Source organism: Coregonus lavaretus (genome assembly GCF_964263955.1).
Source record: "Coregonus lavaretus genome assembly, chromosome: 4".
Classification (NCBI taxonomy): Eukaryota; Metazoa; Chordata; class Actinopteri; order Salmoniformes; family Salmonidae; genus Coregonus; species Coregonus lavaretus.
This window is the reverse complement of record NC_139991.1, coordinates 6,080,336-6,105,456: the sequence shown is the minus strand read 5'-3', so window position 1 is coordinate 6,105,456 and position 25,121 is coordinate 6,080,336. Positions and strand designations below refer to the sequence as shown.

The following is a 25,121-nucleotide window of genomic DNA, read 5'->3' as shown; positions in this document are numbered from 1 at the left end:
ATCGCCAGGGTTGTGGGTTTGATTACCACGGGGGACCAGTAAGAAAATGTATGTACTCACTAATATAAGTCGCTCTGGATAAGAGCGTCCGCTAAATTACTCAAATGTAAATGTGGCTTGCGCTACTACTTGGAATGGGAGTGGTTTCCCTTGTCCGATATATAAACGACATAGTTCTTTCAACTCTCACAACTTCTCAGGAACGTAACGCGTGAACATTTGTTTTTCATCTCAATAAGGATGGCCTACGACTACTCTAAAAACATAGAAGAAAGACCTGATCCAGTGAAGGCGGACCTCAAAGGTATGTAACCTTATGAGATGGTTATGGATACTTTCGATAATCTTCATTATCAACATAACATGGGTAGCAACATTCATAGGTATAACTAGGGCAGTAGCGGTGTGTGGGTAAAATCACTGGGGAAGCCAAGCCAGTAAAAAAATGCGGTATTACAACCTAGGGGTTGTGATAATTGCCTTGTTTTCTCTTATCCTGTTAGTTCATATGCCTTGCCACTGTGATATATAGGCAGAATAAATTCAATCACACCTTTGTTTCATCACAAAACCGGTGAAAACATCTGTCTGGTGGAGTTCACAAAACAAATTGCATGTAACAAACAGCTACATTACCAACAGCATGGTCAATGAAGTTAATGTTTCTAAGATTTTCGGACAACTAAACAACTATTGATTTAGAACCACTGAGAGTTACCGCAAGTCCCAAAGAAACAGGAGCAGCCTCCACTATTCCAGCACCATTTCAACATCAACATGTCAACATCATCAAGTCACCTATGCTTAGTCTAATACAGTGACAACTAAAATATTCCAAAAACAATTTAGGCCAATCAATGTAAGCTAAATATCATGTGGCTATCTATGGTATGATTTCTGTGTGTGTGTGTGTGTGTGTGTGTGTGTGTGTGTGTGTGTGTGTGTGCGTGTGCGTGCGTGCGTGCGTGCGTTAGTAGAAAAAACATGTTGACTCACCCTACTTGTAGAGAAACGCCAATGCCATCCTCCTCTATTTCATGTTGCCGAAATGTTTAACACTGTCATACAGTACAAGCCTTTAGTTTTTGTTGTCCTATGCTACCTGGCTAAAATGCTTGCTCGCAAGCATTTCATGGGCAACGATTAGCCAGCTAGTTAACATTAGCCTGCTATATCTAGCTACATGTTGAACTTCCATCCTCTCAGGCCAGAGGCACAATGTATGATTTTTTTGGGTGCCAGGACCATTCACAGTTGAGCTCACTCAGTTTAGCTCAATGCTGATTGGCTATTATTGTATAATTTTTTTATCAAGGGAGGCCAAATGCTTGCTGGCTTCCCTTGCATTCAATGCTGCTGGCGGCAACAGCGTCATACTCTTTTTGACCAGACAGCACCAGATAGATGGGCTACACATACAGAGTCAGAGGGGCGCTGTTTCTCTCGCTCTTATTCTTTCTCCGGTGAGATACTGTACATTCAGCCTCTTGCTAATTGAAGGACAATTATGAAACATAGAGAGACGAAAGATAAAATTATTTAGTTTTTATAGTAAATATTTTTTGGGAAGCCTGGCTTCCCTTGGCAGCCATGAATACCTGTCACTGAACTAGGGGGGAGATGGTTGTTAATTTTTTTGAATGTTAAAAGCAAAGCAACAGTTTTCCCTTTTTGTTGTTGAGGAGGCAATTTGAGTTTTAATGTCTATGCCGACATCCCACTTGCCACAAGCTGACGATTAATAGCTTTATGGCGCGAACCGCATAGTTATAGGCTATTTATTATAGGCTATTCATGATGTAAATAACAGGCGTGTGAAATGGCTAATGGATGTGGTTGTTTAGCAAAACATTGAACCCAGCTTTCAAAATTGTCTCTCATAGCCAATTAACAATATTCTGAAGGCCTACTCCTGGAACAAATAACATTTAGTATCTTATTAGTTATCCACCAGTACTAGGCTACTGCAGTTATAGTAGCCAGAGTGACCGCTGTAAAGCAGACAAGAATAACTAAGGAAGCCAAGCCAGTAAAAAAAATGCTGTATTACAACCTAGGGGTTGTGATAATTGCATTGTTTTCTCTTATCCTGTTAGTTCATATGCCTTGCCACTGTGATATATAGGCAGAATAAATTCAAGAGTGCCTCCTACTGGCCCACCAACACCACTTCCAGCAGCATCTGGTCTCCCATCCAGGGACTGACCAGGACCAACCCTGCTTAGCTTCAGTGGCAAGCCAGCATTGGGATACAGGGTGGTATGCTGCTGGCTGAAAGGGGGGTCCATTCTACTCAAATCCAGAGTTCACACACAGGAGTGTCGCTGCTCATTTGGCGGCCCTTATAGAGTGCTCCATCAACTTAAATCCAATCGTTTTTTCACATTGGACATACATATTGCACTGTACAAATGGAAAAGCAAGCCTCACAAAGGCCGCCAAATGAACAGCGACACTTCTCTGGGTGTAAACTATTGGATTTAATTCCCAAAATCCGTGTCCCGGAAGTACATTTTACATTTACATTTTAGTCATTTAGGAGACGCTCTTATCCAGAGCGACTTACAGTTAGTGAGTGCATAAATTTTTTCAAGTATCTTCTTGTTATTGGTGTCCTTTAGTAGTGGTTTCTTTGCAGCAATTCAATCATGAAAGCCTGATTCACGCAGTCTCCTCTGAACAGTTGATGTTGAGATGTGTCTGTTACTTGAACTCTGTGAAGCATTTATTTGGGCTGTAGTTTCTGAGGTTGGTAACTCTAATGAACTTATCCTCTGCAGCAGAGGTAACTCTGGGTCTTCCTTTCCTGTGGCGGTCCTCATGAGAGCCAGTTTCATCATATACCTTGATGATTTTTGCGACTGCACTTGAAGAAACTTTCAAAGTTCTTGAAATGTTCCGTATTGACTGACCTTCATGTCTTAAAGTAATGATGGACTGTTGTTTCTCTTTGCTTATTTGAGCTGTTCTTGCCATAATATGGACTTGGTCTTTTACCAAATAGGGTTATCTTCTGTATACCACCCCTACCTTGTCACAACACAACTGATTGGCTCAAACACATTAAAAAGGAAAGAAATTCCACAAATTAACTTTGTACAAGACATACCAGTTAACTGAAATGCAGTCCAGGCACCTCATGAAGCTGGTTGAGAGAATGCCAAGAGTGTGCAAAGCTGTCATCAAGGCAAAGGGTGGCTGCTTTAAAGAATCTCAAATATAAATATATTTTGATTTGTTTAACACTTTTTTTTTGGTTACTATATGATTCCATATGAGTTATTTCATAGTTTTGATGTCTTCACTATTATTCTACAATGTAGAAATAGTACAAATAAAGAAAAACCCTTGCATGAGTAGGTGTGTCCAAACTTTTGACTGGTACTGTATATAAAGTGTAATATTGGGATGCAAACAAAAAACGTTATACATTTCAACTCTATATCTGGCATGGTACAGGTGTCTTTTTTTTGTTGAAAGCCCATAACCATGTGTGTGAGGTGTATACTTTTGTTTCAAATTAGATTTGTTTAAGCCTACCAAGAAACACACTGTGTGACCCTGATTTAGCCCACTGCAGCAAAAGGCTTTAAGTGACTCTCCTTGGTTGTACACTCTGTGGATTTCGAAACTAGTGGTGCTCCTGAGTAGAAGGGCCCCCCTTTTACTACCACACAATGTACAGGAAATTGTGCAGTAAGTACAGTATGTCCAATATGAATAATGTACTGAACATCATGCAATACGAATGGCTAATTAACTATGGGATTTAAAAGTGTTTTCTAAAGTTTATTATTATACAATTATTAATATTATTATTAATAGTATCGTTATAAATAATGTTTTGTTATTTGTATTACTGTTGTTACCATGATAACTATCTAGTAATCATTACTTTTAATGCTGTTAACAATTATGGCAATGCTATAATATTGTTTGTGCTATAAAGGTGATTCACTTTATTCATTTTTTCATATTGTTAAACAAAATTGTAAGTCTGCGAACATTTCCCCATAAAATGTTACGAATTTCGACCATTTGTATTATTTTTCACCATCTTCATTGCGGGACTTTTATTTTGAAGGAAAATCGCCGAGATCACGGCCATTCTTGCTATACTTACTTATTCTTGCTGGGTGAATGGAAACACTGACGTAGGTCCCCCCATTCCTTTTCTTAAATCACTTGTTTTATGCAGGCAACCTTCCAAACTGGCTGCAAGGCACGTTGTTGCGCAATGGGCCAGGCATATTCTCAGTGGGGGAGACCACATACAACCACTGGTTCGATGGGATGGCCCTGATGCACAGCTTTACATTCAAAGATGGTAAGATGAGTGGAAGTGTTTCGATTTTTTGTGATATAGAAACTCAAACAAGATGATCTTATGATAAGTCCAATTGGCAAACTTTTGGGCTTTTTGGTGCTATGGGCTCCATGGGTCGTGCAAGTAAAAACAAATCCCACATTTTGCAATTAAATTCACAATAGAAGTAAACCATCAGGTGTATATATATTTTTTATTTCAGGTGAGGTCATCTACAGAAGCAGATATTTACGTGGAGACACATACAAAGACAACATGGCAGCCCAAAGAATTGTTGTGTCTGAAATGGGGACAATGGCCCACCCGGGTCCAGGCAAAAACGTCTTATCTAGGTAGCACATTACAGATAGTTAATTTTGGCACATTAAAAAGGCAAGATGTTGAAATCAATGATCTACCAATTATGTTCTGGCAATTATAAATTCTGTTCTGGCATGCTGTAGCAAAAGATCAGGCATTATAGTGCATCTGATCTGACTGTTGATTATTTAATTTCCTTTGTCCCTATGAACATGCCTGTTGCTGATCAGATTATCTCCATCTCCAGGGTGATCACCTTTCTTAACCACACGGTCCCAGACTTCACTGACAACTGTGGCAACAATATCATTCGATATGGGAAGGATTATTATGCAACCTCTGAAACCAACTACATCCGCAAAGTAGATCCTGTGACTCTGGAGACTCAGGACAAGGTAACTTAAAGTTATCACTGGCGTTACTATCTGGATGACCATACTTTTGTATTTATTTGTATTTGTATTCATTATGGATCCCCCATTAGCTGCTGCCACAGCTACCCTTCCTGGGGTCCAGCAAAATTAAGGCAGTTATACATTTTAAAAACATTACAATACATTCAAAACAGATTTCACAACATATTAAGTGTGTGCCCTCAGGCCTCTACTCTACTACCACATATCTATAACACAAAATCCATGTGTACTTGTGTGTATAGTGTGTATGTTATCGTGTGTTTGTATGCATGTGTCTATGTTTGTATTGCTTCACAGTCCCCGCTGTTCCATAAGGTGTATTTTTATCTGTTTTTTTTTAAATAAAATGTTAATGCTGGCATGACTACCTTGATGTGGAATAGAGTTCCATGTAGTCATGGCTCTATGTAGTACTGTGCGCCTCCCATAGTCTGTTCTTGACTTGGGGACTGTGAAGAGACCTCTGTTGGCATGTCTTGTGGGGTATGCATGGGTGTCCGAGCTGTGTGCCAGTAGTTCAAACAGACAACTTGGTAACAGGCTGATTGGTCAGCTATTTGAGCCAGTTAAGGGGGCTTTACTATTCTTAGGTAGGGGAATAACTTTTGCTTGCCTCCAGCCCTGAAGGCACACACTTTCTGGTAGGCTTAAATCGAAGATATGGCAAATAGGAGTGGCAATATCGTCTGCTATTATCCTCAGTAATTTTCCATCCAAGTTGTCAAACCCCAGTGGCTTGTCATTGTTGATTGACAATAATACTTTTTTCACCTCTTCCACACTTATGTTTTACGGAATTCAAAATTACAATGCTTGTCTTTCATAATTTGGTCAGATATACTTGGATGTGTAGTGTCAGCGTTTGTTGCTGGCATGTCATGCCTAAGTGTGCTAATCTTGCCAATATCAGTGGGTTTTGTGATAAATGAGCCATCTGATTCAATGAATGATGGAGTGGAGTTTGCCTTTTTCCCCAAAATTTCATTTAAGGTGCTCCAAAGCTTTTTACTGTCATTCTTTATATAATTTATCTTTGTTTCATAGTGTAGTTTCTTCTTCTTTTATTCAGTTTAGTCACATGATTTCTCAATTTGCAGTGCGTTTGCCAATCGGTTGTACAGCCAGACCTATTTGCCATCTCTTTTGCCTCATCCCTCTCAACCATACCATTTTTCAATTCCTCATCAATCCATGGGGATTTATCAGTTTTTACAGTCATTTTCATAATGGGTGCATGCTTATTAGTAACTGGGATAAGCAATTTCATAAATGTGTCAAGTGCAGCGTCTGGTTGCTCGTCATTACACACCACAGACCAACAAATATTCTTCACACCAACAACATAGGAATCACTACAAAACTTATTGTATGACCTCTTATACACAATATTAGGCCCAGCCTTTGGAACTTTGGTTTTCCTAGATATGGCTACTATATTGTGATCACTACATCCGATGGATTTGGATACTGCTTTCAAACAAATTTCTGCAGCATTAGTAAAGATATGATCAATACATGTTGATGATTTCATTCCTGTACTGTTTGTAACTACTGTCACGAACCGGCTCGTAGCCCATAACAAATAGGGAGACAACGTGGAGATAAGGAATAACAAAATATATTTATTAACTAAAGCAAACTATATACAATTAACAATGGTGTGTGTAATCAGTAGTGTAAGTGAGTGGATGTGTGCATAGAGGTGATAATGAGGAGTGTTGAAAGGTGCCATAGCAAACAAACAATACAGCCACAACCAAAATCCAACAGTGTGTCTGCATGGAGAGTCTCCACAATGAATGGGGGAAAGGTGTATTTATCCCTGGGACACACCCAAGCCCAGGTGTGTTCCATTTCTCTGACGACCCTCCCGGCTCCGCCCACCGACATCCTATTAAGGAAAACAAGAACAAAGAGAGACTTCGGCTGACAGAGTGGGAGGGTCGTCACACTACCCTGGTAGGTTGATTGATAACCTGAACCAGGTTGCAGGCACTAGTTACAGTTTGAAGCTTTCTCTTGAGTGGGCAGCCTGATGAAAGCCAGTCAATATTTAAATCACCCAGAAAGTATACCTCTCTACTGATATCACATATATAATCAAGCATTTCACACATGTTATCCAGGGTGCACACAGTGGACTTCCTACTAGGGCACACCATCTCAGTGCTAACAGTATTACTCTGGTTCATAGGCATATGATTACTGCAGCAGAGGCATTCCGGGCAATAAGAGGGACAGAAATTAGGTTATTTACATTGTGTTTTCCAACGCCCCTCGGATAATGTACATTTGCTGAATCATTATGACAACTCAGCGACACAATGGTAGGGATTAAATTAGCTGGACTTGAGTCATTGATAAGTCATTGTCTCAACGCAGCCTTATTGTCACGACTTACATTTACGTCATTTAGCAGAAGCTCTTATCCAGAACGACTTACAAATTGGTGCATTCACCTTATGATAGCCAGTGGGACAATATTTTTTATTATTATAATTATTATAATAATTATTATTTTATATATTTTGTGGGGGTGGGGTGGGTAGAAGGATTACTTTTATACTATCCCAGGTATTCCTTAAAGAGGTAGGGGTTTCAAGTGTCTCCGAAAGGTGGTCAGTGACTCCGCTGTCCTGGCGTCGTGAGGGAGCTTGTTCCACCATTGGGATGCCAGAGCAGCGAACAGTTTTGACTGGGCTGAGCGGGAACTGTGCTTCCGCAGAGGTAGGGGGACCAGCAGGCCAGAGGTGGAAGAACGCAATGTCCTCGTTTGGGTGTAGGGACTGATCAGAGCCTGAAGGTAAGGAGGTGCCGTTCCGCTCACAGCTCCATAGGCAAGCACCATGGTCTTGTAGCAGATGCGAGCTTCAACTGGAAGCCAGTGGAGTGTGCAGAGGAGCGGGGTGACGTGAGAGAACTTGGAAAGGTTGAACACCAGATGGGCTGCAGCGTTCTGGATGAGTTGTAGGGGTTTAATGGCACAGGCAGGGAGCCCAGCCAACAGCGAGTTGCAGTAATCCAGACGGGAGATGACAAGTGCCTGGATTAGGACCTGTGCCGCTTCCTGTGTAAGGTAGGGTCGTACTCTGCGAATGTTGTAGAGCATGAACCTACAGGATCGGGTCACCGCTTTGATGTTAGCAGAGAATGACAGGGTGTTGTCCAGGGTCACGCCAAGGTTCTTTGCACTCTGGGAGGAGGACACAATGGAGTTGTCAACTTTGATGGCGAGATCATGGAGCGGGCAGTCCTTCCCTGGGAGGAAGAGCAGCTCCGTCTTGCCGAGGTTCAGCTTGAGGTGGTGATCCAACATCCACACTGATATGTCTGCCAGACATGCAGAGATGAGATTCGCCACCTGGTTATCAGAAGGGGGAAAGGAGAAGATTAATTGTGTGTCGTCTGTGTAGCAATGATAGGAGAGACCATGTGAGGGTATGACAGAGCCAAATGACTTGGTGTATAGAGAGAATAGGAGAGGTCCTAGAACTGGGCCCTGGGGGACACCAGTGGTGAGAGAACGTGGTGCGGAGACAGATTCTCACCACGCCACCTGGTAGGAGCGACCTGTCAGGTAGGACGCAATCAAAGAGTGAGCCGCGCTGGAGATGCCCAACTCGGCAGAGGCTTGAAATTTAGAGTGGTAGAAAGTGGCTTTAGCAGCAGAAACGGAAGAAGAGAATGTAGAGAGGAGGGAGTGGAAAGATGACAGGTCCGCAGGGAGTCTAGTTTTCTTCCATTTCCGCTCAGCTGCCCGGAGCCCCGTCAAGCCACGGAGCAGGAGGGGAGGACCGAGCCGGCCGGGAGGATAGGGGACATAGAGAGTCAAAAGATTCAGAGAGGGAGGAGAGGAGGGTTGAGGAGGCAGAATCAGGAGATTGGAGGGAGAAGGATTTAGCAGAGGGAAGAGATGATAGGTTGGAAGAGGAAAGAGTAGTGGGAGAGAGAGAGCGAAGGTTGCGACGGCACATTACCATCTGAGTAGGGGCAGAGTGAGTAGTGTTGGAGGAGAGCGAGAAAGAAAAGGATACGAAGTAGCGGTCATAGACTTGGAGGGGAGTTGCAGTGAGATTAGTAGAAGAACAGCATCTAGTAAAGATGAGGTTAAGCGTATTGCCTGCCTTGTGAGTAGGGGGGGACGGTGTGAGGGCGAGGTCAAAAGTGGAAAGGAGTGGAAAGAAGGAGGCAGAGAGAAATGAGTCTAAGGCAGACGTAGGGAGGTTAAAGTCACACAGAACTGTGAGGGGTGAGCCATCCTCCGGAAAGGAACTTATCAAGGCGTCAAGCTCATTGATAAACTCTCCAAGGGAACCTGGAGGGCGATAAATGACAAGGATGTTAAGTTTGAATGGGCTAGTGACTGTGACAGCATGGAATTCAAATGAGGAGATAGACAGATGGGTCAGGGGGAAAAGAGAGAATGTCCACTTGGGAGAGATGAGGATTCCTGTGCCACCGCCGCGCTGACCAGATGCTCTCGGGGTATGCGAGAACACATGATCAGACGAGGAAAGAGCAGTAGGAGTAGCAGTGTTTTCTGTGGTAATCCATGTTTCCGTCAGCGCCAAGAAGTCGAGGGACTGGAGGGTGGCATAGGCTGAGATTAACTCTGCCTTGTTGGCCGCAGAACGGCAGTTCCAGAGGCTACCGGAGACCTGGATCTCCACGTGGGTCGTGTGCGCAGGGACCACCAGATTAGAGTGGCAGCAGCCACGCCGTGTGAAGCGTTTGTATGGCCTGTGCGGAGAGGAGAGAACAGGGATAGACAGACACAGAGTTGACAGGCTACAGAAAAGGCTACAATAATGCAAAGGAGATCGGAATGAAATTAACTAAGCATCTGGGAAAGCGAGAGAGCGGGGCCTCCCTCACGTTTCACTGAAACACTCAAATATAACTCTCCCAACTTCCACTTTAGATTAATAGACTTTAGTTAGTGTCTGGTCTGTTAGCGATGTTACCAAACAGACTAGTTCTGTCTCTTGCCTCTAGTTAGTGTCTGGTCTATTAGCGATGTTACCAAACAGACTAGTTCTGTCTCTTGCCTCTAGTTAGTGTCTGCCTCCCATCCTTGTTCGGGGCAGGCTTCGGCGTTCGTCGTCACCGGCTTACTAGCCACTGCCGCTCCATATATCATCATTCCATTTGTCTTGTCTTGTCAATTACACACACCTGGTTCTTATCCCCTCATTAGTCCGTGTATAAGTGTTCCCTCTGCCCCCTTGTCCTTGTGGGTGATTGTTTATTGTGAGAGTAGTGTAGCTCGGTGGAGCTACTCGTACCTTGTATTGCCGGGGTAGATTTTTCCCCTGTGCCTGTATATTGTTGGAGCTACCCGTACCTTGTATTGCCAGGGTAGATGGTTTCCCCTATGCCTGTTTTCTGTTGTCGCTATCCAGCGCAATTGTGTACGACGGAATAAACTCTGTATTCGGTGATATACCCTCCTGCGCCTGACTCCTTCTATCACACTCATCACACTTATAATGCTGTGAAAGGATCCAGGAACCCAAATGATTTGGGTGGATTCCATCCTCCTTATAATACAGCTTTGTTTCCAGAAGGTATCAAAATTGTCAATAAATGTTACACCCACAGAGCTGCAATAGTCTCGTAGCCAGTTATGGAGGGCTAAAGGTCTGCTGAACCGTTCAATGCCACGCATGAATACGCCTGTTTATTAACCTATCTTGTTATCTCACTAGGTGGACTACATGAAATACCTTGCTGTAAACCTGGTGACATCCCATCCACATTACGATAACGACGGAAACACCTACAACATGGGGACTTCAATAGTGGAGAAGGGAAAGACCAAATACACCTTATTCAAGGTTCCAGCCACGACTGCGGGAGGTAAATATTCAAAAATATCACAGTCTGTCTTTTTATGTTAGAGTTAGTTAATTACTAGTTACAGGGGTATCACCAGTCCCTGTGAGGTTGTTTCTCCCTAGGACTTGATCACTGTCCACACCTCTGGGTTGTCAGGTCTAAAACAGACACTAATTAAAAGGAAAGCGAGAAAGCCAGCAAAGACTTCAGCCCCCCAGGAGTTAAACTTTAGACCACTGACCTTGTTACCTCTGACCTTGTAACCTCTGACCTTCATTGGTATCTGATGAAGATGCATGGTCTCATATAGCAGTGGTCAAGACCTTTTTATATTGGGGAAGTCATGTTTTAACACATTTGAGCAATAACCTTGTCTTTTACAATAATCTCAAACATTTAGCAGAACCATTTACCCATCACCTTTCTGGGTGTTGTCTTACTACTGTACACCATGGATAGAGAAGTATCCAGAGCCTGAAGCAGATAGTTTTCACAAAACATTACAAAGAGCTGTAAATGGTTGTAAATTCTCAGTTGATATGTTTAATCAGATAAGGCCAAGGCTTCTCCAGCCTTGAAGAACCTTGAGGTGATATGCACAGTGCCGTGCCGCTCCCTCCTCAGCCCCAGCTACTACCACAGCTTCGGCATGACTGACAACTACTTCATCTTCATTGAGCAGCCATTCAAACTGGACATCCTCAAGATGGCCACAGCATACATGAGAGGGGTCAACTGGGCTAGTTGTCTGAAGTTTTGTCCTGAGGAAAATGTAAGGGTTATAAGACTCATTTTCTTTGGCATTGAATTTAATATGATTCCAATGTAAGTGCAAGTACATTGTTGTTTTTTCCATTTCATGGAAATTACATCCCTTTGTGTTTTCAACTTTGACAGACCCTGATTCACCTGATCGACAGAAAGACAGGCAAAGAAGTGGGCATGAAGTACTACACAGACGCAATGATAGTGTACCATCACGTGAATGCCTTTGAAGAGGATGGTCATGTCATCTTTGATGTCATCGCCTATGAAGATCCCAGCTTGTACAACATGTTCTACCTAAACGTGTTAAAAGAACAATCAAAGACCTCAGCAATGTCTGTGCCAAAATGCAAAAGATTTGCCCTTCCTGTACAGACTGACAAGGTAATAGTTTGCAACTGATGACCATCTTAACCTTTAAACATTGCCCTCAACTAATGAGTAGTCAACTGTTTCTATAATGTTGTCATGTTGTGAACTGTTTCTGAAGGGGATTGATGTTGGAGATGATATGGTGAAACTCAAATACACAACAGCCAGCGCTGTGAAAGAGAAAGAGGGGAGACTACTCTGCCATCCAGAGGTGCTTTGTGACGGTAAGACCAAAACTTGTATCGCTCAATGTTCTGTTCAATTATTGTGCTATATAGACACTCACAATACATATCAGCCCAACATTTTCTTTCACAATACACTCGTGTTGATTTTGTTGTTCAATCCCAAAATCTATCTACAGGTGTGGAACTTCCCAGGATCAATTATGACTTCAACGGCAAGAAGTACAGATTTGTCTATATGACTTGTGTTGCAATGTCAGCAGTGGCAACTAAGGTAAAAGTCCCTGTGATTTAATTTAGGCCTTTGTGAATGTAACTGCATGTGTTGCTTATCTAATATTTTGTTAACTATACCTAACTGTTATAAATAGATCATGAAGTTGGACACTAAGACAAAGGAGAGGACTGAATGGAGAGAGGAGAACTGCTGTCCATCAGAGCCTGTGTTCATTCCAAGACCCAACGGAGAAGGAGAGGATGATGGTGAGATTGCTTTACATGGTCCTCAAATCTTAAAAATATGAAAGCTTATGTTTTGATTAGAATGGCCAGACATTTACAATGTATGCTGAATAAAGTTATGATTTCAATGAAAGTCTGTCCATCATATTGCACCTACAGTCGTGGTCAAAAGTTTTGAGAATGACACAAGTATTGGTCTTCACAAAGTTCGCTGCTTTAGTGTTATGAGATATTTTTGTCAGATGTTACTATGGTATACTGAAGTATAATTACAAGCATTCCATAAGGGTCAAAGGCTTTTATTGACAATTACATTAAGTTTATGCAAAGAGTCAATATTTGCAGTGTTGACCCTTCTTTTTCAAGACCTCTGCAATCCGCCCTGGCATGCTGTCAATTAACTTCTGGGCCACATCCTGACTGATGGCAGCCCATTCTTGCATAATCAATGCTTGGAGTTTGTCAGAATTTGTGGGTTTATGTTTGTCCACCCGCCTCTTGAGGATCGACCACAAGTTTTCAATGGGATTAAGGTCTGGGGAGTTTCCTGGCCATGGACCCAAAATGTTGATGTTTTGTTCCCCGAGCCACTTAGTTATCACTTTTGCCTTATGGCAAGGTGCTCCATCATGCTGGAAAAGGCATTGGTCGTCACCAAACTGTTCTTGGATGGTTGGGAGAAGTTGCTCTCGGAGGATGTGTTGGTACCATTCTTTATTCATGGCTGTGTTCTTAGGCAAAATTGTGAGTGAGCCCACTCCCTTGGCTGAGAAGCAACCCCACACATGAATGGTCTCAGGATGCTTTACTGTTGGCATGACACAGGACTGATGGTAGCGCTCACCTTGTCTTCCCCGGACAAGGTGTTTTCCGGATGCCCCAAACAATCGGAAAGGGGATTCATCAGAGAAAATGACTTTACCCTAGTCCTCAGCAGTCCAATCCCTGTACCTTTTGCAGAATATCAGTCTGTCCCTGATGCTGCCCTTCTTGACACCAGGCCATCCTCCAAAAGTCTTCACCTCACTGTGCGTGCAGATGCACTCACACCTGCCTGCTGCCATTCCTGAGCAAGCTCTCCACTGGTGGTGCCCCGATCCCGCAGCTGAATCAACTTTAGGAGATGGTCCTGGCGCTTGCTGGACTTTCTTGGGTGCCCTGACGCCTTCTTCACAACAATTGAAGCTCTCTCTTTGAAGTTCTTGATGATCCGATAAATGGTCGATTTAAGTGCAATTTTACTAGCAGCAATATCCTTGCCTGTGAAGCCCTTTTTGTGCAAAGCAATGATGACGGCACGTGTTTCCTTGCAGGTAACCATGGTTAACAGAGGACGAACAATGATTTCAAGCACCACCCTCCTTTTAAAGCTTCCAGTCTGTTCTTCTAACTCAATCAGCATGACAGAGTGATCTCCAGCCTTGTCCTCGTCAACACTCTCACCTGTGTTAACGAGAGAATCACTGACATGATGGCAGCTGGTCCTTTTGTGGCAGGGCTGAAATGCAGTGGAAATGTTTTTTTGGGGGATTAAGTTCATTTTCATGGCAAAGAGGGACTTTGCAATTAATTGCAATTCATCTGATCACTCTTCATGACATTCTGGAGTATATGCAAATTGCCATCATCAGAACTGAGGCAGCAGACTTTGTGAAAATTAGTATTTGTGTCATTCTCAACTTTTGACCACGACTGTACAATATTCTAACAAAATACCTCCTATGTTCAGGTGTGGTCTTGACAACAGTCATCAACTCCAATCCAGGGGAATCTGGCTTCATCTTGGTGCTGGATGCAAAGTCTTTCAAGGAGGTAGCTCGAGCATATGTGAATGCAGGGCTTCACATGGACATGCATGGATACTTCATCCCAAAAGAAAATTAGTCTGACAAAGCAATTATTTACTCAGAGAGTAGCCTACTACCTTCCACAAAGAAACAGAAACTATGGAAAACAATAGGGATAGTATTAGATACTCTAAATACCAAAGTGCCTTGTAAATAATGTTGTCTAAACAATGTCCCAGTGCTAATATTGCTACATTTTGCACAACACATGATGTGAGCAGTTATGTATGGACTAATGCCAGTGTAGTCATTAACTTATCTGTATCTCAATGGAACCCATTATGGATATCTTCATCTACATAACAATATACCATTAAATATTTGTAAGAAAATATTTTAGGGTTTTGCTACCTATTTTTATTATGTGATTGGTGTGTTATATAGTTATGTGTTATTTTTATTGTTCATGTTTTAATGTTTTTTTTGTCCTGTATAGCATTTGTCAAGGAAAATCCTTATAATAAAAATGACTGTACCATTTATTCTTGTTTAATTAAGCCTAATAAACAGTGTGAAAAGGGTGATGGTTGTCTCCAGTCCATGAGAGGGCACCAGTTACAACAAAGTGAGTGTGTACGTTGCTGTATGCGTCTTGACTATGATACTTACGTCATATTGTGGAGACGAACGTCAACATTGTTGACATCGAGGGGACGTTCTTATAATAGCTCAATGCGAGGGACATTACTTTTTAAAAACTGGTGGTGGATTACTGTTCATTATTGTTAGTTTTATCTTCAGTAAAGGACTAGGTCACGATGCTCTCTATTTCCAGATTTCTTCACAAAAATCAAGTAAATCAATTTAATTAATTATAATGCATAACGTTAGACTAGCCAACTAAACTAGCTAACTTTGAAGGTTGAGTGCGAATATTTTGTGCTCACTCAATCAGACAGCAAGTGGCACTGACCATTTAGCTAGTTACGTGAGCTAGCTAACGTTACAACATGTAATTCAATATTTATTGTGAGTTAGCAAACGTTCGCTAACTGTCTTTGAAAACATTTCTGTTTTAGGCTGTTTTGGTTTCTAGACAGTTGCAGAGGACTCTGTCTTCTCAGACAGACGGAGAGACCCGAATCGCACACATTCTCAAAGAGAAGTTTCCATCGGCCACGTCTCTAAAAGTTGTGGACATATCAGGTAAAGAAACCTAGAAACATGGATGTCAAAAGTGGTCCTGATCTAGCCCAACTAGCTAGATCATTAGGCATAATCAAATATGTGTTACTACGACGCGGAAGTTTTTGGTGTCTTTCTCTTATTTAGTGGACTCACTCTCGCGTGGTCATCCTTCCATATTCGGTCTCGTTTACTCGACTATTGGAACGGAATTCGATAAGCATGTGCTTCCTAGGATAGTGTGTGGATTATTGGCGGTTGGCATCCAATAATAATAGTGCAACGAACTGTACTTTATGTACTCTCACATGTTGAAGTGCCAGATGCACTCAATAGTTCAAGAAAATACTTATGGAAATACAACCAAAAACCCAGCCCAAACTGCATGTACTACCATACACAGTACTATCCCTAACCACAGGCCTGAGGGCATCACCTCCTCTTCCAACATTTTCTGTAGATCCTCTGTATCCAGAAAATGTTCAGCTGCTCTACAATTCAAATTTTATCTGACCAGCTTTCTACTTGTGCAGCACAATTCACACCCATAGCGATGAAGATCAGAAACCTGGACTTGTCAAAACACAGTTGCTTGGATCCACACATTTCACTGGGAACATTCACTATTTGTCCTCCTCCATCTGAGTGGGCAACGGGGAGAGCCCTGAGCCCTACCTCCTGATTCACCCTTCTCAGTGCTTCTGCTTATGTAACACCCTGTCCCACCTGTATCTGTTTCACCTTTACCAGGCACTCTGTAGCCTTGGCCTCATGACTACCTCCACAATTACTACACTTTCTGGGCTCATCCTCCAAACATTTCTCCACTACGTGGAAACCTCCACACCTTGCACATCTAGGTTGCCCCATCCTACACACTGACGCTACATGACCACATTTCTGACAGCGAAAACACTGCAGAACAGCTGGCACGAATGCTCTAACCGGATAGCTCAATATATCTCAACATTACCCGATCAAAAGTACCTCAAAATCAAAGCATAGCAAAACAGACAGGCTCTTCCTTCAATCCATTTAGATTACGGCTAAACCGTCTAACCTCTCACACACCAGGAACCTTCCTATTTAGCTGCTCAACCTCTACACTTAGAGGCACTGCTATAACTCCCTTGAGTGGAGCCCTGCTCCGTAAACTAAAGCACATTACTTCTCGTTCTCCCAGTCGGACCATGCACAATGCTCGGTCCTTCTGGCAGGTGGTATGCATCCTATCCTAACGAATAAACTCCTCTCTATTTGAACATACTGTACCTTCCCTATTCTACTCTCTCCCACCTTGAGACCACAGGAGGTTGGTGGTACCTTAATTGGGGAGGACGGGCTCTTGGTAATGGCTGGAGCGGAATACTGGAATGGTATCAAATATATGGTTTCCATGTGTTTGATGCCATTCCATTTGCTCCGTTCCGGCCATTATTATGAGCCGTCCTCCCCTCAGCAGCCTCCACTGCTTGAGGCATCAAACTGGTCTGCCAAAACCCCATGATTGACTTTTTCTAAGAACCGAACTCCAATCACCATAGAATCCTCATAGACATTCCTCTTATATCCATTCCCCAGATCTTCTTCCTATCCATTCTTCAAAGGCACAGCAGTCGCCTCATCTTTCTTCCCTGACTCCTCTCTTCCATTTTTCCCTATCTCATCTTCACTCTCTTCACTTCCCTCAAACTCCATCCCACTCCCTCCATGATCACTATTAAACTGAGAAAAAAGGGTTCTCAGCGTCATCTATTCATTTATTTGCTTGAGGGCTAATACAGTGGCTTGCGAAAGTATTCACCCCCCTTGGCATTTTTCCTATTTTGTTGCCTTACAACTTGGAATTAAAAATGTTTTTTTGGGGGTTTGTATCATTTGATTTACACAACATGCCTACCACTTTGAAGATGCAAAATATTTTTTTGGGTGAAACAAACAAGAAATAAGACAAAAAAACAGAACTTGAGCGTGCATACCTATTCATCCCCCATCCAAAGTCAATACTTTGTAGAGCCACCTTTTGCAGCAACTACAGCTGCAAGTCTCTTGGGGTATGTCTCTATAAGCTTGGCACATCTATCCACTGGGATTTTTGCCCATTCTTCAAGGCAAAACTGCTCCAGCTCCTTCAAGTTGGATGGGTTCCGTTGGTGTACAGCAATCTTTATGTCATACCACAGATTCTCAATTGGATTGAGGTCTGGGCTTTGACTAGGCCATTCCAAGACATTTAAATGTTTCCCCTTAAACCACTCAAGTGTTGCTTTAGTAGTATGCTTAGGGTCATTGTACTGCTGGAAGGTGAAATTCCGTCCCAGTCTCAAATCTCTGGAAGACTGAAACAGGTTTCCCTCAAGTATTTCCCTGTATTTAGTGCCATCCATCATTCCTTCAATTCTGACCAGTTTCCCAGTCCCTGCCGATGAAAAACATATCCACAGAATGATGCTGCCACCACCATGCTTCACTGTGGGGATGGTGTTCTCGGGGTGATGAGAGGTGTTGGGTTTGCGCCAGACATAGCTTTTTCCTTGATGGCCAAAAAGCTCAATTTTAGTCTAATCTGACCAGAGTTCCTAATTCCATATGTTTGGGGAGTCTCCCACATGGCTTTTGGCGAACACCAGACGTGTTTGCTTATTTTTTTCTTTAAGCTATGGCTTTTTTTTAGCCACTCTTCCGTAAAGCCCAGCTCTGTGGAGTGTACGGCTTAAAGTGGTCCTATGGACAGATACTCCAATCTCCGCTGTGGAGCTTTGCAGCTCCTTCAGGGTTATCTTTGGTCTCTTTGTTGCCTCTCTGATTAATGCCCTCCTTACCTGGTTTGTGAGTTTTGGTGGGCGGCCCTCTCTTGGCAGGTTTGTTGTGGTGCCATATTCTTTCAAATTTTTTTATAATGGATTTAATGGTGCTCCGTGGGATGTTCAAAGTTTCTGATATTTTTTTATAACCCAACCCCGATCTGTACTTCTCCACAACTTTGTCCCTGACCTGTTTGAAGAGCTCCTTGGTCTTCATGGTGCCGCTTGCTTCGTAGTGCCCCTTGCTTAGTGGTGTTACAGACTCTGGGGCCTTTCAGAACAGGTGTATATATACTGAGATCATGTGACAGATCATGTAACACTTAGATTGCACACAGGTGGACTTTATTTAACTAATTATGTGACTACTGAAGGTAATTGGTTGCACCAGATCTTATTTAGGGGCTTCATAGCCAATGGGGTGAATACATACCTTGGGGGAAAAAAGTATTTAGTCAGCCACCAATTGTGCATGTTCTCCCACTTAAAAAGATGAGAAAGGCATGTAATTTTCATCATAGGTGCACGTCAACTATGACAGACAAAATGAGAGAAAAAAAATCCAGAAAATCACATTGTAGGATTTTTAATGAATTTATTTGCAAATTTTGGTGGAAAATAAGTATTTGGTCAATAACAAACGTTTCTCAATACTTTGTTATATACCCTTTGTTGGCAATGACACAGGTCAAACGTTTTCTGTAAGTCTTCACAAGGTTTTCACACACTGTTGCTGGTATTTTGGCCCATTCCTCCATGCAGATCTCCTCTAGAGCAGTGATGTTTTGGGGCTGTCGCTGGGCAACACAGACTTTCAACTCCCTCCAAAGATTTTCTATGGGGTTGAGACTGCTAGGCCACTCCAGGACCTTGAAATGCTTCTTACGAAGCCACTCCTTCGTTGCCCGGGCGGTGTGTTTGGGATCATTGTCATGCTGAAAGACCCAGCCACGTTTCATCTTCAATGCCCTTGCTCATGGAAGGAGGTTTTCACTCAGAATCTCACGATACATGGCCCCATTCATTCTTTCCTTTACACGGATCAGTCGTCCTGGTCCCTTTGCAGAAAAACAGCCCCAAAGAAAGATGTTTCCACCCCCATGCTTCACAGTAGGTATGGTGTTCTTTGGATGCAACTCAGCATTCTTTGTCCTCCAAACACGACGAGTTGAGTTTTTACCAAAAAGTTCTATTTTGGTTTCATCTGACCATATGACATTCTCCCAATCCTCTTCTGGATCATCCAAATGCACTCTAGCAAACTTCAGACTGGCCTGGACATGTACTGGCTTAAGCAGGGGGACACGTCTGGCACTGCAGGATTTGAGTCCCTGGCGGCATAGTGTGTTATTGATGGTAGGCTTTGTTACTTTGGTCCCATCTCTCTGCAGGTCATTCACTAGGTCCCCCCGTGTGGTTCTGGGATTTTTGCTCACCGTTCTTGTGATCATTTTGACCCCACGGGGTGAGATCTTGCGTTGAGCCCCAGATCGAGGGAGATTATCAGTGGTCTTGTATGTCTTCCATTTCCTAATAATTGCTCCCACAGTTGATTTCTTCAAACCAAGCTGCTTACCTATTGCAGATTCAGTCTTTCCAGCCTGGTGCAGGTCTACAATTTTGTTTCTGGTGTCCTTTGACAGCTCTTTGGTCTTGGCCATAGTGGAGTTTGGAGTGTGACTGTTTGAGGTTGTGGACAGGTGTCTTTTATACTGATAACAAGTTCAAACAGGTGCCATTAATACAGGTAACGAGTGGAGGACAGAGGAGCCTCTTAAAAAGAAGTTACAGGTCTGTGAGAGCCAGAAATCTTGCTTGTTTGTAGGTGACCAAATACTTATTTTCCACCATAATTTGCAAATAAATTCATTAAAAATCCTACAATGTGATTTTCTGGAGAAAAAAATTCTCAATTTGTCTGTCATAGTTGACGTGTACCTATGATGAAAATTACAGGCCTCTCTCATCTTTTTAAGTGGGAGAACATGCACAATTGGTGGCTGACTAAATACTTTTTTTCCCCACTGTATGCACGCACCATTTTTCCGTTATTTATTTCTTAGAATTTTTTGAAACAAGTTATTTTTTTCATTTCACTTCACCGATTTGGACTATTTTGTGTATGTCCGTTACATGAAATCGAAATAAAAATCAATTTAAATTACAGGTTGTAATGCAGCAAAATAGGAAAAACGCCAAGGGGGATGAATACTTTTGCAAGGCACTGTAAGTCTACGCTCGGCTAGTGCAATCTTAGGAACATAATAACTTTATGTTCCTAGGCAGGGTTGTCATGCACCCATTATTTTAGAGGGGTTACGAAGTATGTGAGGATGGAGGGGGGATGGTCTGGAGGGGGAAGTTGTAGAAATTTGCATTTTTCACATACCTGAAACAGCTTTTTCCTGAAATCTAGATCCATAATCAGTATGCCTAATTCTATGTAAAAAAAAAATAAACATATTTTTCTGGATAGGTTATCTAAGGATACGTCATTACCTGGTCAATTTTAATGAGGGTGTCATTCTGACTATTGTAAATCACACATCTCAATATACTGCACAAATATGCCTAGGATATTACATCCAAATTACAACACAGTACATGGGATCATAACACACATCATCAATACAGGCACATATCATGACATCATCATTAATTCACAACTATCATGATATTATCGTAAGGTGACAGATTACATTTAAACCATGTATTTTTCTGCATACCTCTTGAGCTGTCTGTATCCTCTTGCCTGAAGGTAATTTTTTTATGCTTATTTGCATTTCTGCTAAAATCTGGGTAAAAGATTGAAAGGAATGTGAGTCTTATTCAGTACATTTAGTAAAATTGCCAGCAGACATGCCAGCTAAGATAGTTAGACAAGCTACTCTAACTTGACTGATAGCCTGAAATGGCTTGGTAGCTAGTTATAAGGTTGGGAGATTGGGGACCTATCTAGCTGGCTAGCTAAAGCCAACTTCATAAAATGGCTAGGTGGCAAGAATTACAGAGAAACAACAAAACATACAGTTGAAGTCGGAAGTTTACATACACCTTAGCCAAATACATTTAAACTCAGTTTTTCACAATTCCTGACATTTAATCCTAGTAAAAATTCCCTGTATTAGGTCAGTTAGGATCACCACTTTATTTTAAGAATGTGAAATGTCAGAATAATAGTGATTTATTTCAGCTTTTATTTCTTTCATCACATTCCCAGTGGGTCAGAAGTTTACATACACTCAATTAGTATTTGGTAGCATTGCCTTTAAATTGTTTAACTTGGGTCAAACGTTTCGGGTAGCCTTCCACAAGCTTCCCACAATAAGTTGAGTGAATTTTGGCCCATTCCTCCTGACAGAGCTGGTGTAACTGAGTCAGGTTTGTAGGCCTCCTTGCTCGCACACGCTTTTTCAGTTCTGCCCACAAATGTTCTATAGGATTGAGGTCAGGGCTTTGTGATGGCCACTCCAATACCTTGACTTTGTTGTCCTTAAGCCATTTTGCCACAACTTTGGAAGTATGCTTGGGGTCATTGTCCATTTCGAAGACCCATTTGCGACCAAGTTTAACTTCCTGACTGATGTCTTAAGATGTTGCTTCAATATATCCACAACATTTTCCTTCCTCATGATGCCATCTATTTTGTGAAGTGCACCAGTCCCTCCTGCAGCAAAGCACTCCCACAGCATGATGCTGCCACCCCCGTACTTCACGGTTGGGATGGTGTTCTTCGGCTTGCAAGCGACCCCCTTTTTCCTCCAAACATAACGATGGTCATTAGGGCCAAACAGTTATATTTTTGTTTCATCAGACCAGAGGACATTTCTCCAAAAAGTACGATCTTTGTCCCCATGTGCAGTTGCAAACCGTAGTCTGGCTTTTTTATGGCGGTTTTGGAGCAGTGGCTTCTTCCTTGCTGAGCAGCCTTTCAGGTTATGTTGATATAGGACTCGTTTTACTGTGGATATAGATACATTTGTACCTGTTTCCTCCAGCAACTTCACAAGGTCCTTTGCTGTTGTTCTGGGATTGATTTGCACCAAAGTACGTTCATCTCTAGGAGACAGAACGCGTCTCCTTCCTGAGCGGTATGATGGCTACATGGTCCCATGGTGTTTATACTTGGGTACTATTGTTTGTACAGATGAATGTGGTACCTTCAGGCGTTTGGAAATTGCTCCCAAGGATGAACCAGACTTGTGGAGGTCTACAATTTCTTGGCTGATTTCTTTTGATTTTCCCATGATGTCAAGCAAAGAGCCACTGTGTTTGAAGGTAGGCCTTGAAATACATCCACAGGTACACCTCCATTTGACTCAAATTATGTCAATTAGCCTATCAGAAGCTTTCAAAGCCATGACATAATTTCTTGGAATTTTCCAAGCAGTTTAAAGGCACTGTCAACTTAGTGTATGTACATTTCTGACCCACTGGAATTGTAATACAGTGAATTATAAGTGAAATAATCTGTCTGTAAACAATTGTTGGAAAAATTACTTGTGTCATGCACAAAGTAGATGTCTTAACCGACTTGCCAAAACTATAGTTTGTTAACAAGAAATTTGTGAAGTGGTTGAAAAACAAGTTTTAATGACTCCAACCTAAGTGTATGTAAACTTCCAACTTCAACTTTTATTCATCAAAAAGAAATCAATAGGCTGCACAGCTTAATCAAATTTGTTTATAAACTTACCTCCTGCAAGTCCTGCCCATCACCGGCAGCTAAAATCAAATCAAAAACAGGACAAATCGGAGGGGGCACGTGCCCTTGTTCCCCCTATGGGCATGACGACTCTGATTCCTTGAAGCACTCATGACAATGGTGTGACACTACGTTTTCTGTTCTCAGGTGGCTGTGGTGCCATGTATGAAGTCCATATAGAATCCAATGAATTTAAAGGGAAAAGAACAGTTCAACAACACCAACTAGTCAACCAGGTAACCTATGGGGATACATTCTGGAGAGATCAATTAGTTTGCACCATTGTATGGAAGCGTAGAGGCTATATAGCGCTGTCAAAATTGTACATTTGCTTTGGTTTAAATTGTTTTGTACCAATCGGATGTGTGGGATGAGAGATAAAGGAACAACAAGTAGTAAAGTATGTCAAATTGCTCAGTCTTATATCAAACCTTTCAGGTGAAATTATTATCCTGTATTGCATTTTATGCCAAATGCAAAATTGTTGCAAAAACAGCACAGCTGAAAACTGCTATGTTCTCATCCATAGGCACTCAAGGAGGAGATCCAAGGAATGCATGGACTACGAATATTCACAGATATTCCTCGAGAGTAGGACCAAGCCCTTTCACAAATTGTAGGCCTATGAACGTACACCCCTCAAATGGAATGTCATATGCTGATTCAATTTTCATCTGAGGATGAACACCCCAAAATCTCAGATGAATTGCTAATGTGTCTGTGGCAGTAACAAAGGAAACGGTTTGTCCTGTTACTTCCTGACAATATTGTTAGAAATAATCTGAAGAATTCAAGGTAGGGACACGTTTTACAATGTAAATTGTGTAATAAATGTAACTAAAACCATCATATATTTTTATTTATTTACCATAAACACAGTTAAATCATTGATGAGATTATTCGAATGCTGCCTTTACAGAAGACATTGACCTAAAAAGCTATGATACGCTCTGGATAAGAGTGTCTGCTAAATGACTAAAATGTAAATGTAAATGTAAAATAACGCTGTCAGGATTCATTAGTAAATTGCCAAGTCAATTAGCCCCCTATCCAACTGAGTTGGCCTATAGTGTTTTTTAACCATTGTAAAGATAGGATGCAAGTACATTGTAGTGAACAGATGGAAAACCTCATGATAAAACGACTAGCTATGCAACTATTCTTGTACATTTATTCTGAAATTGAAAATCCTGCCTATATTTGTGTTTTTGTTTAGTGTCGTAGTTATTTGTTTAAGTCATGAGACACAGTCATGAGACAAGTTTCCATTCCATTTCCAGTATTTATGTTCTGTTATTCCTCCTTGTTAACCATTAATGTAGAAATAAAAGTTGCTGACAAAGTTGATGGACTTAAATAAATAGTATGTTATTAAAAGGACAAAAACACTTGACCCTTATGTCTTTATTAAAGGGATACTTCAGGATTTAGCCTACACTATTGTAGAACTTATAATTTGCAGGTGTCTAACAACCTCATTAGATTGTAATAATCACTGTGTGGGCCTACTCCTACTGTGTGGCCCCAATGCGACCCATACTTGGTAAATGTACTACAGTTTTTTCTACTGTGAAATTCACCAGCAGGTGGGGCCCCGTAGCTATTTCCCTGACCAATATTTTTTGGGGTTAGTACTTTAAGTGAGAATACGTTTTACTACATGGTAGCCTACTTGAGATGTAACTTTGTTGCTTGCTTATTCATAAACAGGTTATGATTGGATTATAGACATGAAACCTATTGCCAGTAAATGGACATTCATAATTGTGATATTCCCAAAATACTGATATACAGTGTCCTGTAGCCTATGTGTTGTAGTCAATCAATGTAAGGTCTGTGTTTTGATACTCACAAATATTTGAATTTTTGTGCCTGGAAGAAGACATTTGCGAATAACCCTGTCTGATCACGTGCCCATTTGTAGCCGCAATAGTGGAATTTGCGGTTCGCCTTCAAAATAAAAGTCCCCAATTGA

General features: G+C 41.8%; 2 protein-coding genes across 2 annotated transcripts; both read left to right on the top strand.

Moving 5' to 3' along the window:
* Window positions 1-240: 240 nt before the first annotated feature.
* On the top strand, window positions 241-15,035 carry LOC311128553 (beta,beta-carotene 15,15'-dioxygenase-like; the record flags this gene model as incomplete). Its single annotated transcript, XM_084160741.1, has 11 exons — window positions 241-304; window positions 4,199-4,327; window positions 4,530-4,659; window positions 4,875-5,022; window positions 10,752-10,902; window positions 11,433-11,653; window positions 11,779-12,030; window positions 12,137-12,242; window positions 12,383-12,477; window positions 12,575-12,686; window positions 14,395-15,035. 11 exons carry the CDS (start codon window positions 241-243, stop codon window positions 14,547-14,549), a joined length of 1,563 nt encoding a protein of 520 aa, XP_084016867.1. The 3' UTR covers window positions 14,550-15,035.
* Window positions 15,036-15,124: 89 nt separating this feature from the next.
* Window positions 15,125-24,534, top strand: LOC311128409 (bolA-like protein 3). The gene is made up of 4 exons (XM_084160531.1): window positions 15,125-15,306; window positions 15,532-15,658; window positions 23,294-23,382; window positions 23,676-24,534. Exons 1-4 carry the CDS (start codon window positions 15,271-15,273, stop codon window positions 23,739-23,741), a joined length of 318 nt encoding a protein of 105 aa, XP_084016657.1. The 5' UTR covers window positions 15,125-15,270; the 3' UTR covers window positions 23,742-24,534.
* The last annotated feature ends 587 nt before the right edge of the window (window positions 24,535-25,121 follow it).